The sequence below is a fragment of the Hippoglossus stenolepis genome, chromosome 9 (assembly GCF_022539355.2).
Source record: "Hippoglossus stenolepis isolate QCI-W04-F060 chromosome 9, HSTE1.2, whole genome shotgun sequence".
NCBI lineage: Eukaryota > Metazoa > Chordata > Actinopteri > Pleuronectiformes > Pleuronectidae > Hippoglossus > Hippoglossus stenolepis.
In genome coordinates this window covers 13,262,815-13,276,449 of record NC_061491.1, presented here as the reverse complement: position 1 = coordinate 13,276,449, position 13,635 = coordinate 13,262,815, and the positions used below count along the sequence as shown (strand labels likewise).

The 13,635-nt window shown below is 45.0% G+C and overlaps 1 protein-coding gene across 1 annotated transcript; it reads left to right on the top strand.

Moving 5' to 3' along the window:
• The first annotated feature begins 11,310 nt into the window (after positions 1–11,310).
• On the top strand, positions 11,311–12,522 carry LOC118115187 (uncharacterized protein C2orf81 homolog). Its single transcript, XM_047341254.1, is given in 4 exon segments — positions 11,311–11,635; positions 11,762–11,974; positions 12,049–12,187; positions 12,302–12,522. Coding segments are annotated over 4 exon segments (804 nt in total). The 5' UTR covers positions 11,311–11,404.
• The last annotated feature ends 1,113 nt before the right edge of the window (positions 12,523–13,635 follow it).

Sequence of the window (13,635 nt, the reverse complement as noted above, 5' to 3'; positions counted from 1 at the left end):
TACAGACAATTTCTAACTCAACTGGAGTCACCTGTTGCTGCTGTATACTGACAGTTTCTAAGTCAACTGGAGTCTCCTGTTGCTGCTGCGTACCAGTGGTTTCTAACTCAACTGGAGTCTCCTGTTGCTGCTGCGTACTAATGGTTTCCAACTCAGGGGAGTCTCCTGTTGTTGTTGCATACTAATGGTTTCCCACTCAGGGGCTTCTCCTGTTGCTGCTGTATACAGACATTTTCCAACTCGACTGTAGTCTCCTGTTGCTGCTGCGTACTAATGGTTTCCCACTCAGGGGGAGTCTCCTGTTGTTGCTGTGTACAAGCAGTATCTAACTCCACTGGAGTCTCCTGTTGCTGCTGCGTACCAGTGGTTTCTAACTCAACTGGGGTCTCCTGTTGCTGTTGCATACAGACATTTTCCAACTCGACTGTAGTCTCCTGTTGCTGCTGCGTACTAATGGTTTCCCACTCAGGGGGAGTCTCCTGTTGTTGCTGTGTACAAGCAGTATCTAACTCCACTGGAGTCTCCTGTTGCTGCTGCGTACCAGTGGTTTCTAACTCAACTGGAGTCTCCTGTTGCTGCTGCGTACTAATGGTTTCCAACTCAACTGGAGTCACCTGTTGCTTCTGTATACAGACAGTTTCTAACTCGACTGGAGTCTCCTGTTGCTGCTGTATACAGAAAGTTTCTAACTCCACTGGAGTCTCCTGTTGCTGCATCGTACCAGTGGTTTCTAACTCAACTGGAGTCTCCTGTTGCTGCTGCGTACTAATGGTTTCACACTCAGGGGGCTTCTCCTGTTGCTTGCGCATACAGACAGTTTCTAACTCGACTGGAGTCTCCTGTTGCTGCTGCGTACAGAAAGTTTCTAACTCGACTGGAGTCTCCTGTTGTTGCTGTGTACAAACGTTTTCCAACTGAGGTGGAGTCTCCTGTTGCTGTTGTGTACAAGCGGTTTCTATTTCGACTGTAGTCTCCTGTTGCTGCTGCGTACTAATGGTTTCCCACTCAGGGGGAGTCTCCTGTTGTTGCTGTGTACTAATGGTTTCTAACTCAACTGGAGTCTCCTGTTGCTGCTGCGTACTAATGGTTTCCAACTCAGGGGGAGTCTCCTGTTGTTGTTGCGTACTAATGGTTTCCCACTCAGGGGGCTTCTCCTGTTGCTGCTGTATACAGACAATTTCTAACTCAACTGGAGTCTCCTGTTGCTGCTGTATACAGACAGTTTCTAACTCGACTGGAGTCTCCTGTTGCTGCTGTATACTGACAGTTTCTAACTCGACTGGAGTCTCCTGTTGCTGCTGTATACAGACAGTTTCTAACTCAACTGGAGTCTCCTTTGCTGCTGCGTACTAATGGTTTCCAACTCAGGGGGAGTCTCCTGTTGTTGTTGCGTACTAATGGTTTCCCACTCAGGGGGCTTCTCCTGTTGCTGTTGCATACAGACAGTTTCTAACTCGACTGGAGTTTCCTGTTGCTGCTGCGTGCTGACGGTTTCCAACTCACCTGGGGTCTCCCGTTGCTGTTGCATACAGACATTTTCCAACTGGGCTGTAGTCTCCTGTTGCTGCTGCGTACTAATGGTTTCCCACTCAGGGGGAGTCTCCTGTTGTTGCTGTGTACTATTGGTTTCTAACTCAACTGGAGTCTCCTGTTGCTGCTGCGTACTAATGGTTTCCAACTCAGGGGGAGTCTCCTGTTGTTGTTGCGTACTAATGGTTTCCCACTCAGGGGGCTTCTCCTGTTGCTGCTGTATACAGACAGTTTCTAACTCAACTGGAGTCACCTGTTGCTGCTGTATACAGACAGTTTCTAACTCGACTGGAGTCTCCTGTTGCTGCTGTATACTGACAGTTTCTAACTCGACTGGAGTCTCCTGTTGCTGCTCTATACAGACAGTTTCTAACTCAACTGGAGTCTCCTGTTGCTGCTGCGTACTAATGGTTTCCAACTCAGGTGGAGTCTCCTGTTGTTGTTGCGTACTAATGGTTTCCCACTCAGGGGGCTTCTCCTGTTGCTGTTGCATACAGACAGTTTCTAACTCAACTGGAGTCTCCTGTTGCTGCTGCGTGCTGACGGTTTCCAACTCACCTGGGGTCTCCCGTTGCTGTTGCATACAGACATTTTCCAACTGGGCTGTAGTCTCCTGTTGCTGCTGCGTACTAATGGTTTCCCACTCAGGGGGAGTCTCCTGTTGTTGATGTGTACAAGCAGTAGCTAACTCCACTGGAGTCTCCTGTTGCTGCTGTGTACTAATGGTTTCTAACTCAACTGGAGTCTCCTGTTGCTGCTGCGTACCAGTGGTTTCTAACTCAACTGGAGTCTCCTTTTGCTGCTGCGTACTAATGGTTTCCAACTCAGGGGGAGTCTCCTGTTGTTGTTGCATACAGACAGTTTCTAACTCGACGGGAGTCTCCTGTTGCTGCTGTATACAGACAGTTTCTAACTCGACTGGAGTCTCCTGTTGCTGCTGCATACAGACAGTTTCTAACTCAACTGGTGTCTCCTGTTGCTGCTGCGTACCAGTGGTTTCTAACTCAACTGGAGTCTCCTGTTGCTGCTGCGTACTAATGGTTTCACACTCAGGGGGCTTCTCCTGTTGCTGGCGCATACAAACAGTTTCTAACTCGACTGGAGTCTCCTGTTGCTGTTGCGTACAAGCGGTTTCTATTTCGACTGTAGTCTCCTGTTGCTGCTGCGTACTAATGGTTTCCCACTCAGGGGGAGTCTCCTGTTGTTGCTGTGTACTAATGGTTTCTAACTCAACTGGAGTCTCCTGTTGCTGCTGTGTACCAGTGGTTTCTAACTCAACTGGAGTCTCCTGTTGCTGCTGCGTACTAATGGTTTCCCACTCAGGGGGCTTCTCATGTTGCTGCTGTATACAGACAGTTTCTAACTCGACTGGAGTCTCCTGTTGCTGCTGTATACTGACAGTTTCTAACTCGACTGGAGTCTCCTGTTGCTGCTGCGTACTAATGGTTTCCAACTCAGGGGGAGTCTCCTGTTGTTGTTGCGTACTAATGGGCTCCCACTCAGGGGGCTTCTCCTGTTGCTGCTGTATACAGACAGTTTCTAAATCGACTGGAGTCTCTTGTTGCTGCTGCGTGCTGACGGTTTCCAACTCAACTGGGGTCTCCTGTTGCTGTTGCATACAGACATTTTCCAACTGGGCTATAGTCTCCTGTTGCTGCTGCGTACTAATGGTTTCCCACTCAGGGGGAGTCTCCTGTTGTTGATGTGTACTAATGGTTTCCAACTCAGGGGGAGTCTCCTGTTGTTGTTGCATACTAATGGGCTCCCACTCAGGGGGCTTCTCCTGTTGCTGCTGTATACAGACAGTTTCTAACTCAACTGGAGTCACCTGTTGCTGCTGTATACAGACAGTTTCTAACTTGACTGGAGTCTCCTGTTGCTGCTGTATACTGACAGTTTCTAACTCGACTGGAGTCTCCTGTTGCTGCTGTATACTGACAGTTTCTAACTCAACTGGAGTCTCCTGTTGCTGCTGCGTACTAATGGTTTCCAACTCAGGGGGAGTCTCCTGTTGTTGTTGCGTACTAATGGTTTCCCACTCAGGGGGCTTCTCCTGTTGCTGTTGCATACAGACAGTTTCTAACTCGACTGGAGTCTCCTGTTGCTGCTGTATACAGACAGCTTCTAACTCGACTGGAGTCTCCTGTTGCTGCTGTATACAGACAGTTTCTAACTCAACTGGAGTCTCCTGTTGCTGCTGCGTACAGACATTTTCCAACTGGGCTGTAGTCTCCTGTTGTTGTTGCGTACTAATGGTTTCACACTCAGGGGGAGTCTCCTGTTGTTGATGTGTACAAGCAGTATCTAACTCCACTGGAGTCTCCTGTTGCTGCTGCGTACCAGTGGTTTCTAACTCAACTGGAATCTCCTGTTGCTGCTGCGTACTAATGGATTCCAACTCAGGGGGAGTCTCCTGTTGTTGTTGCGTACTAATGGTTTCCCACTCAGGGGGCTTCTCCTGTTGCTGCTGCATACAGACAGTTTCTAACTCGACTTGAGTCTCCTGTTGCTGCTGCATACAGACAGTTTCTAACTCGCCTGGAGTCTCCTGTTGCTGCTGTATACAGACAGTTTCTAACTCGACTGGAGTCTCCTGTTGCTGCTGCATACAGACAGTTTCTAACTCGACTGGAGTCTCCTGTTGCTGCTGTATACAGACAGTTTCTAACTCGACTGGAGTCTCCTGTTGCTGCTGTATACAGACAGTTTCTAAGTCAACTGGAGTCTCCTGTTGCTGCTGCGTACTAATGGTTTCCAACTCAGGGGAGTCTCCTGTTGTTGCGTACAGACAGTTTCTAACTCGACTGGAGTCTCCTGTTGCTGCTGTGTACAAGCAGTTTCCAACTGGGCTGGAGTTTCTTGTTGCTGCTGCTCATGAACAGTTTCCAAGCCGGCAGGAATTTCCTGTTGCTGCTGCGTACTGACTGTTTCAAACTCGGCTGCATTTTCCTCATTCTGCTGCATGAAGACAGTTTTGAACTCTGGTGGAGTCTCCTGTTGCTGCTGTGTGCAAGCAGTTTCCAAATCAGCTGGAGACCCTTGTTGCTGCTGCTTATGAACAGTTTCCAAGTCGGATGGAATTTCCTGTTGCTGCTGCGTACCGATGGTTTCCAGCTCAGCTGGAGTCTCCTGTTGCTGCTGCGTACAAGCGGTTTCTATTTCGACTGTAGTCTCCTGTTGCTGCTGCGTACTAATGGTTTCCCACTCAGGGGAAGTCTCCTGTTGTTGCTGTGTACAAGCAGTATCTAACTCCACTGGAGTCTCCTGTTGCTGCTGCGTACCAGTGGTTTCTAACTCAACTGGAGTCTCCTGTTGCTGCTGTATACAGACAGTTTCTAACTCGACTGGAGTCTCCTGTTGCTGCTGTATACAGACAGTTTCTAACTCAACTGGAGTCTCCTGTTGCTGCTGCGTACTAATGGTTTCCAACTCAGGGGGAGTCTCCTGTTGTTGCGTACTAATGGTTTCCCACTCAGGGGGCTTCTCCTGTTGCTGTTGCATACAGACAGTTTCTAACTCTACTGGAATCTCTTGTTGCTGCTGCGTGCTGATGGTTTCCAACTCAACTGGGGTCTCCTGTTGCTGTTGCATACAGACATTTTCCAACTTGGCTGGAGTCTCCTGTTGCTGCTGCGCACTCATGGTTTCCCACTCAGGGGGAGTCTCCTGTTGTTGCTGCGTACCAGTGCTTTCCAACTCGACTGGATTCTCCTGATGCCGCTGCTCATGAATAGTTTCCAAGTCTGAAGGAATTTCCAGATGCTGCTGCATACTGACTGTTTCAAACTCGGCTGGATTTTCCTCATTCTGCTGCATGAAGACAGTTTCAAACTCTGGTGGAGTCTCCTGTTGCTGCTGCCTGTTGCTGCTGCATACAGATGGTTTCCAACTGGGCTTGAGTCTCCTGTTGCTGCTGCGTACAGATGGTTTCCAACTGGGCTGGAGTCTCCTGTTGCTGCTGCGTACAGACAGTTTCTAACTCGACTGGAGTCTCCTGTTGTTGCTGTGTACAAACGGTTTCCAACTGAGGTGGAGTCTCCTGTTGCTGCTGCGTACAAGCGGTTTCTATTTCGACTGGAGTCTCTTGTTGCTGCTGCGTGCTGACGGTTTCCAACTCAACTGGGGTCTCCTGTTGCTGTTGCATACAGACATTCTCCAACTTGGCTGGAGTCTCCTGTTGCTGCTGCGTACTAATGGTTTCCCACTCAGGGGGAGTCTCCTGTTGTTGCTGCGTACCAGTGCTTTCCAACTCGACTGGATTCTCCTGATGCCGCTGCTTATGAACAGTTTCCAAGTCGGAAGGAATTTGCCGATGCTGCTGCATACTGACTGTTTCAAACTTGGCTGGATTTTCCTCATTCTGCTGCATGAAGACAGTTTCAAACTCTGGTGGAGTCTCCTGTTGCTGTTGCATACAGACATTTTCCAACTGGGCTGTAGTCTCCTGTTGCTGCTGCGTACTAATGGTTTCCAACTCAGGGGGAGTCTCCTGTTGTTGCTGTGTCCAAGCAGTATCTAACTCCACTGGAGTCTCCTGTTGCTGCTGCGTACCAGTGGTTTCTAACTCAACTGGAGTCTCCTGTTGCTGCTGCGTACTAATGGTTTCCAACTCAGGGGGAGTCTCCTGTTGTTGTTGCGTACTAATGGTTTCCCACTCAGGGGGCTTCTCCTGTTGCTGCTGTATACAGACAGTTTCTAACTCAACTGGAGTCACCTGTTGCTGCTGTATACAGACAGTTTCTAACTCGACTGGAGTCTCCTGTTGCTGCTGTATACAGACAGCTTCTAACTCGACTGGAGTCTCCTGTTGCTGCTGTATACAGACAGCTTCTAACTCGACTGGAGTCTCTTGTTGCTGCTGCGTGCTGACGGTTTCCAATTCAACTGGGGTCTCCTGTTGCTGTTGCATACAGACATTTTCCAACTGGGCTGTAGTCTCCTGTTGCTGCTGCGTACTAATGGTTTCCAACTCAGGGGGAGTCTCCTGTTGTTGCTGTGTACAAGCAGTATCTAACTCCACTGGAGTCTCCTGTTGCTGCTGCGTACCAGTGGTTTCTAACTCGACTGGAGTCTCTTGTTGCTGCTGCGTGCTGACGGTTTCCAACTCAGGGGGAGTCTCCTGTTGTTGTTGCGTACTAATGGTTTCCAACTCAGGGGGAGTCTCCTGTTGTTGTTGCGTACTAATGGTTTCCCACTCAGGGGGAGTCTCCTGTTGTTGTTGCGTACTAATGGTTTCCCACTCAGGGGGCTTCTCCTGTTGCTGCTGCATACAGACAGTTTCTAACTCGACTGGAGTCTCCTGTTGCTGCTGTATACAGACAGTTTCTAACTCGACTGGAGTCTCTTGTTGCTGCTGCTTGCTGACGGTTTCCAACTCAACTGGGGTCTCCTGTTGCTGTTGCATACAGACATTTTCCAACTGGGCTGGAGTCTCCTGTTGCTGCTGCGTACTAATGGTTTCCCACTCAGTGGGAGTCTCCTGTTGTTGCTGTTTACAAGCTGTTTCCAAATAGCAATCCATGCTTACTTCTTTTGACGTCTCTGAAAGGAATTTCAATTTTGACTTGAAAGTTGGTTGAATTAAGTGCTGTAGTAGAAGCAGCAGAATAAAATCCCCTGGTTGCCACTAACACATGCTAACATCCTTTGGTAGGTGGTAACCTAAATTGTGCAGAAGACCTTCAACCGTACAAGGGATATTCAACAGTAGTATTACTGCTTCTTCTTTTTACTGTTGACAAAAGGTAATGACAAAGGTTACATCCACTTAAAGGTCAAAGGTGCTTTCTATAGTGCCTCTGTAGTATGTTGTCCTTGCTGATGAGGCTCACCACTGTTGTCTCATCCGCAAACTTGAGGATGTAGTTTGAGTTATACTATAAAGGCACTACGTTTGTAGGGCATCAAGGGGAACAACAGAGGGCTCAGAACACAGGATAATGGTCCCAGAGGTGTATTTTTCCTTTATGTTACATATGTTTATGTTATGTTTCTTCTAATCAATTAAAGAAACTTTGAGACTCTGCTGAAGTAATAACTGCTATCAGTCAATTTCATGTTTAACATTGTTTATTGTGCATTTGTCTTTTTCTTTTACAAATAAATTACACATAAAATACCAACACCTACTACAAATGTGTATTTCTAACATGATATCAATAATCAATTTATAAAAGTTATGACTATCGTTAATACCTGCGTATCGCAACATCCCTAATAAACACACAACAAAGAAATGGCTAATGTGTGTTCTAGCAAGGTAAATGCCATAGTGCAGAATGATTGCAGGTCTTTTTTCAAAAGCTTGGCGAGCAGCTAGCTTCTACTTTGAGTCTTTCACATCAGTGCTATGAATGTATTACCCCTTCATTCATGATTTCATAGACCACACATTCACTTGTTGGCAGTCAAATCACAAACTGCTCTGTAGACCTGCACTGCTGAGCCCTGTCTGAGTCTTTGCTTTGTCGAAAAACGCTTCACCCTTTCCATCCGCAGCCACCGCAAACACCTTCGTACAAGAAAAGGAGATGATGTTTGGGGAAACTGAGTCTGAATCTGGAGTAAATGACAAGTTGATGCTGATGCTTGTGTTTTTCTTTTACAGGGGTGATGTTCACTGAAAATAAATAAATAAATAAAAGTCTCCTCTCCATCTCATTACAGATTCCACAGTAATCTGTAGTAATTTTATCTTATTAAAACATGGTTTTATATAAAACTGACGTGGTGATCTGTCCCGGTACTCGAACCTCGAACAACATCCTGGAGGACAGAAACCCCCCCTACTGCCGACAGTCAGACGTCTGGCTCATTTTGGTGATTGGATACTCTGGTCGGTAAAATGTTTCCCTGGCGAAGAGAGAAAAAACAAGAGTGAGTTTGATCACAATCAATCATTTGTCAACACAACTTGTCTACTATGGGTCTATAAGCATCCTACTGTATATTACACAAGCAAGGTATATATATATGTCATAAATATATTGCATATCGAAATTCATTAATATTCTACAAAGTGCCAGTGTCTCATGGCCTGGACAATGTTTAGTGTCTTCTATTTTTAAAGTCAACCAAAGTGATTGAATGTTGTTTTTATTGTAATATCAGCCCTGCAAGGCCACAGTAATTTAACTGATCTTTTTGACCAGATAAGGCGCCGTACCTGTGTTCGGCAGCTTCCCTCCTCTGCTCAGTCTTCCTTCAAGTGGTCAATAAGCCCCTGCGTCTGTTCGGCCAGCTTCCTCTTCTCTGCCTGTTCCCTTTTAAGGGCCTCCTCGATTTTCTTGCCTTGGTAGATCTTCACCCCGGCGAACCCCAAACACAGCAACAGTGTCTTCAGGGCCAGGATGTACAGGATTATGGGGACATTGTCCAAAACCTGGGGACGGACAAAGAGAGTTCATGTCTGTTGTGTATTGACCGCCTAAGTTTGTACCTTCACGCTCACTGTTACGCCCCCTTTATGTTACGTGCTTACGTTGTTGCAATCCCCTGTTCTGTGTACAAACTAATACAGGTTTGCGAGCAGTTCTCTAGATGATGGCAATGATTTAACGGATGTTCTATATGTATAGAGCGTTGGACTTCAACAGATCATTGGTTGTTTGCATTGGGGGCTGGACTTTAGAGAAGAAGCTTCTAAGAAGGAAACAGCAGGTGTCTGACTTTTTTTCATTTTTCAGAAGACATACTAACCTATGACTTTAATCCGTTTTCAGGCGAAATATTAACTTACTACTAACTGGAAAGGATGTCAATTTGCTAAAATAAAAATGTAGTTCACATCTAAAATTTAAGTTTGACTTAATTGATCCTATTTTTTGGAAGCTTTGACTGTACGGGTTACAACATAACATAACAAGATTTGAACCATGTCCCAAGGTGTATGAGTTAAAATTCCCACCATCATAGCTATTTGATCAGACAGTTTCTCTTTCTTAGAACCTTTGACTGTTTGCATTGGATTAAACCTTGAACCCACATCAGATGATATATGAGGTAATGTTCAATTAGTTTCAGCCATTCAACAAGAGATGTTAAACTGTCTTCTACACACACCTGCTCCCCTGGATCTTTAGTTTATTGGTGCGCCGGGACTCTGTGCAGGACCAACCTTTTCCATGAGTCAGTGAGAATCCCAGACTACCACCACTTTACATCTTTTCCCTCTGCGCTCAAGAAGAATCAATTTGTCTTTTGTCTTTGGTTGAAGACACAGCTACAGATATTATATATTCAAGTAAAGAAAGATATAGAGTGAAAAGAGATTTTTTCTCATTATTATTTGTTTTGAAGAGGGTACATAATATTTGAATGGAAAAAGGAATTAACTGAATGAAGACATATGGTGCCAAATCATAATACACATTATCTCAATGCACTTTACATAGAAGCAGTTAAAAATAATAGAGAATCCCAACAGTTCCTACAATGAACAAACACTTTGGCGACTGTGGAGAGAAGATAAGTCCCTCATTAACTGGAAGAAACTGTTGGAAGAACCAGGGGGGGCGGGGCATCATCTCCATCTTTTAGTGACCATGATGGTTACAGCAATGAGGGCACCTGCAGTAATTCCTATAGGCGCAGCTACTTTCAGTAGCCGTTTGACACGGAAACCCCAGGATTCAGCCGCAGGAGGTTCTTGAGGCCCTTCGGTTGGAGTCTGCGTGAAGGCGTTTTCCAACTCGGAAAAAGGGTTTGAAAATTTAGAAATATCTAAATCAGTCTCCTGGCTTGCACTGACATCCCTGCAGCAATTTTTTCTTGTGTGTTAGGTTCATTAACTGCATCTTATTCTTCCGGCAATGCAATTCATGTAACTCTTTCTCCTGTTCTGTATAGATGTTATTCTCAGCCAAGAGCTTGTTTAACTCCAACTGAAGCAACGTAATCTCTGATTGGATCTTATCTTTTTCGTCCTGACAAACCCTGTAGAAGGTTTCCAACTCGGCTAGACTCTCCTGTTGCTGCTGCAAACAAACAGTTTCCAACTCGGGTGGAATCTCCTGTTTCTGCTGGGTACTGACTGTTTCCATCTCGGCCTGAATCTCTTGTTAGGGCCCGAGCACCGAACAGTAGGAGACAGTGGGAGGCCTCAGATGTAGGTTTCAGATTGAGACTTTTGAAAGAGAAAATACTGAACCATATGTCATCTCTGTCTTTACAGGAACCTGCATTGATGAGGCAGGATCACAAAGGAGGAGGAGAATGAACAGAAAGGGAAACTGACGAAGGAGATGTAAGAGGAGAAGGAGCAGTCTGCTTTAGGGCGTGTAGCCATATCAGCCATCAGGAAATACATAATATTTTACTATGGAAAAAAGGGGGGGAGACAGCAAAAAAACAACTGAGATCAAATTTGAAAAAAGATGATCATTTGAGTTTTGGTTTTCTTCCTCTGACAGGTTACGACATGATTTGGCGCAATACAAATACATTGAATTGAATAAAGTTGAATTGAAAAGGCCACTGCTGACATTGCGCTTCCGTTATTTCTTCTTCTTCTTTGTTTGGTTCATTGGCGGTTGGCCAACAACATCAAGGTGCATTACCGCCATCTACTGTGTCAACCTGTTCACAGTTTTTGAGGCTTGCATCATACTTCTTTTCTCAAACACTGTTGGAATGGGTTTGCCTTTGACGTAGAACCTTTAATCTGACCTTTTGCCTTTTGATGATGGAGATGCTTCTTAACATTGACTCATCCTGGCCCATGCGATGTTTTCTTCAAGATTTAGAATAGACTGATATTGTTTGTTTGGTTGGCTGCTTGGTTGTTCATCATCAAAGTTATCATATTCTTTATCATCAAACATTTGTTATTTCTCAGTTTCTTTAAATTTTTGGTTGATTCAGCCCCTAAGCCAAGATGCCCCGCTGTGCAGCCAAGTCCAAAGCCGGCAAGAGTAAACGGATGCCATCCGTCCCAGTGACCCCAGCTCCAACGCAGGAGCTGGAAACTACTCCTTGTCGCTTAACCCACACCCAGTTGAATAATATCTTGATCAAGGAAGAAAGGGATGAGATAGTGAGGGACATTATGGATGAACTGATGAGCAAAGTCATGGACGGCTGTTTGAAGGTGTACGTTGAAAGACAGGTACAAATTTGTTTTATTAAAATTTTTCTTCAGTATGAACATTATTTTACCACTTTATGAGATAAGACAACCACACATAATACATGTATATGTAACACCATGATGTTGCTTATCTTTGCCTTTCAGCTAGAACCTTTTTCCGCATCTTGGGCCAAGAACTACCTCACACAGATTTTAGAGCAACAAATCATGTGCCCGGATGAGGGAGAAGGACCAGAGGAAGCATCTAAAACTGAGGACTCAGAGCCAATGCCAGCAACCTTCGATTCCTGGTCTCGAGGAGGTGTGCCTGTTGTCATTGCTACTCCTCGATTATCTCATCCTACTTCTGCACAACAGGTAGGCTACTCTTGATAGGTCTTCTTTGTATCCTTCTGCCGTATATTAATATATGTATTTTATTTTATTCACAGGAGGCTGACAACGTTCAGGTCCCAGCACAAACAGGACCAGGAGACGACCAGCAATGTGATGCAATGGCCCAAACAAACAGCTCTCCAAAGCAACCTGACAGGGAAACAAGCCCCAGGAGGCCTGTCAATAACAAGCAATGTAAAGTGCTTATTCCTCGGCCCCCACAGAAAGTTTGTCTTAAAAAAAAGCAGCAGTTAAATTTTCCTCCTAAGCCTGTTGCAGGCAAATTGCCGCCCATTCTGTCCTGTTCAGCAGCTAAAAAGGATGTGGAGGTAGAGGATAAAAGAGGAGAATATTGTGTTTATAACAATATGGCGGGGCCATCACATCAGTCTAAGGAATACCAATCCATACCAAGACTTGATTCCTCATCCCTGCCTCGACACGGCATTTTTCCTCAGTATGAGATTGTTGACAGTGACCAAACAAAACCCAATCCCAAGAAACCAAGTTGATTATCCAAACTGGTGTAGTTTTTCTGGAGTGCATATGTGGCCTTTCTCAATAGCAAGTATGCGAAGTACGGACTGGCGGACTTGGAAGTTTAGACTCGGCAAGTTCGAATGAGCAGTGGACACTGTACGGTCACCCTGCAATCGGAACTCTCTGCTTGTCTTGAGAGTACTCCGGTTATTTTCCTTCTTTTTCTTCTTCCTCTTCTTCGCAACTCTGAACCGTTTTAAAGATGCAGGGGAGGGACTTCTTGTGCTCGCTGGTATAGCCAAGGTGTCACACTGTAATGCAGTATGTGATGTTGGATTCAATGGCACACCTGTAGAAATTAACCAGCAGCTGTTTTTTTTAACCTCTTCTCTGTAGGCTGCCTCGATGTTTTTAGTGATCCTTCCTATCACTATGGTGTCATCAGCACACTTAATTATGATGTTAGAATCGTAGATGGATTTTCAGTCGTGTGAAGAGGGAGAACAGGAGGGGGCTCAGCATACAGCCCTGTGGTGCTCCAGTGTTCAGTGTTATGGGGGAAACAGATGCTTGTCCATGCGCACCTTTGTCTCGCAATCTTATTGCGAGACTAATTTGTATTAGACTGCAACAGCTTCCCTAATAACGTGCAGAATAAATGTATGCACATAAATCCACTAATATAATGCAGCTTGCGCAAACATCACATATTGATGCATTGTGATTTTAATGGTAAAAACAACAATAAAAGCAAACAATTGTGAAAATATTTTATTCGTTTTTTACTATTTTGAATAGATTTTGACAATATTATATTGACTGTATGGGCATAGTCTAAAGTGCTGAATACAATAAAGTGGACCTTGTTCGATACCGTTTATTCTCATGACACGATCCAGAACTGATGTAAATCCTCACATGATTGTCTGAGCTCCTGATTTCTTCTTTGTCCAGTGAAAAACAAGCTGATTGAACTTATAGTTCGGACTATCAACATCAGAACTAAATACTAATATACATATACATATCATCATCAGCACTTAATCCTAATATTTATGTAAATATCATCATCAGAACTAAACCACCGTACTATATAATTTCAACATTTCAGTCCGGTTTGTTTTATTTTCTTTTTCAATTAAATCTGTTTTGTTGTGAGTAGT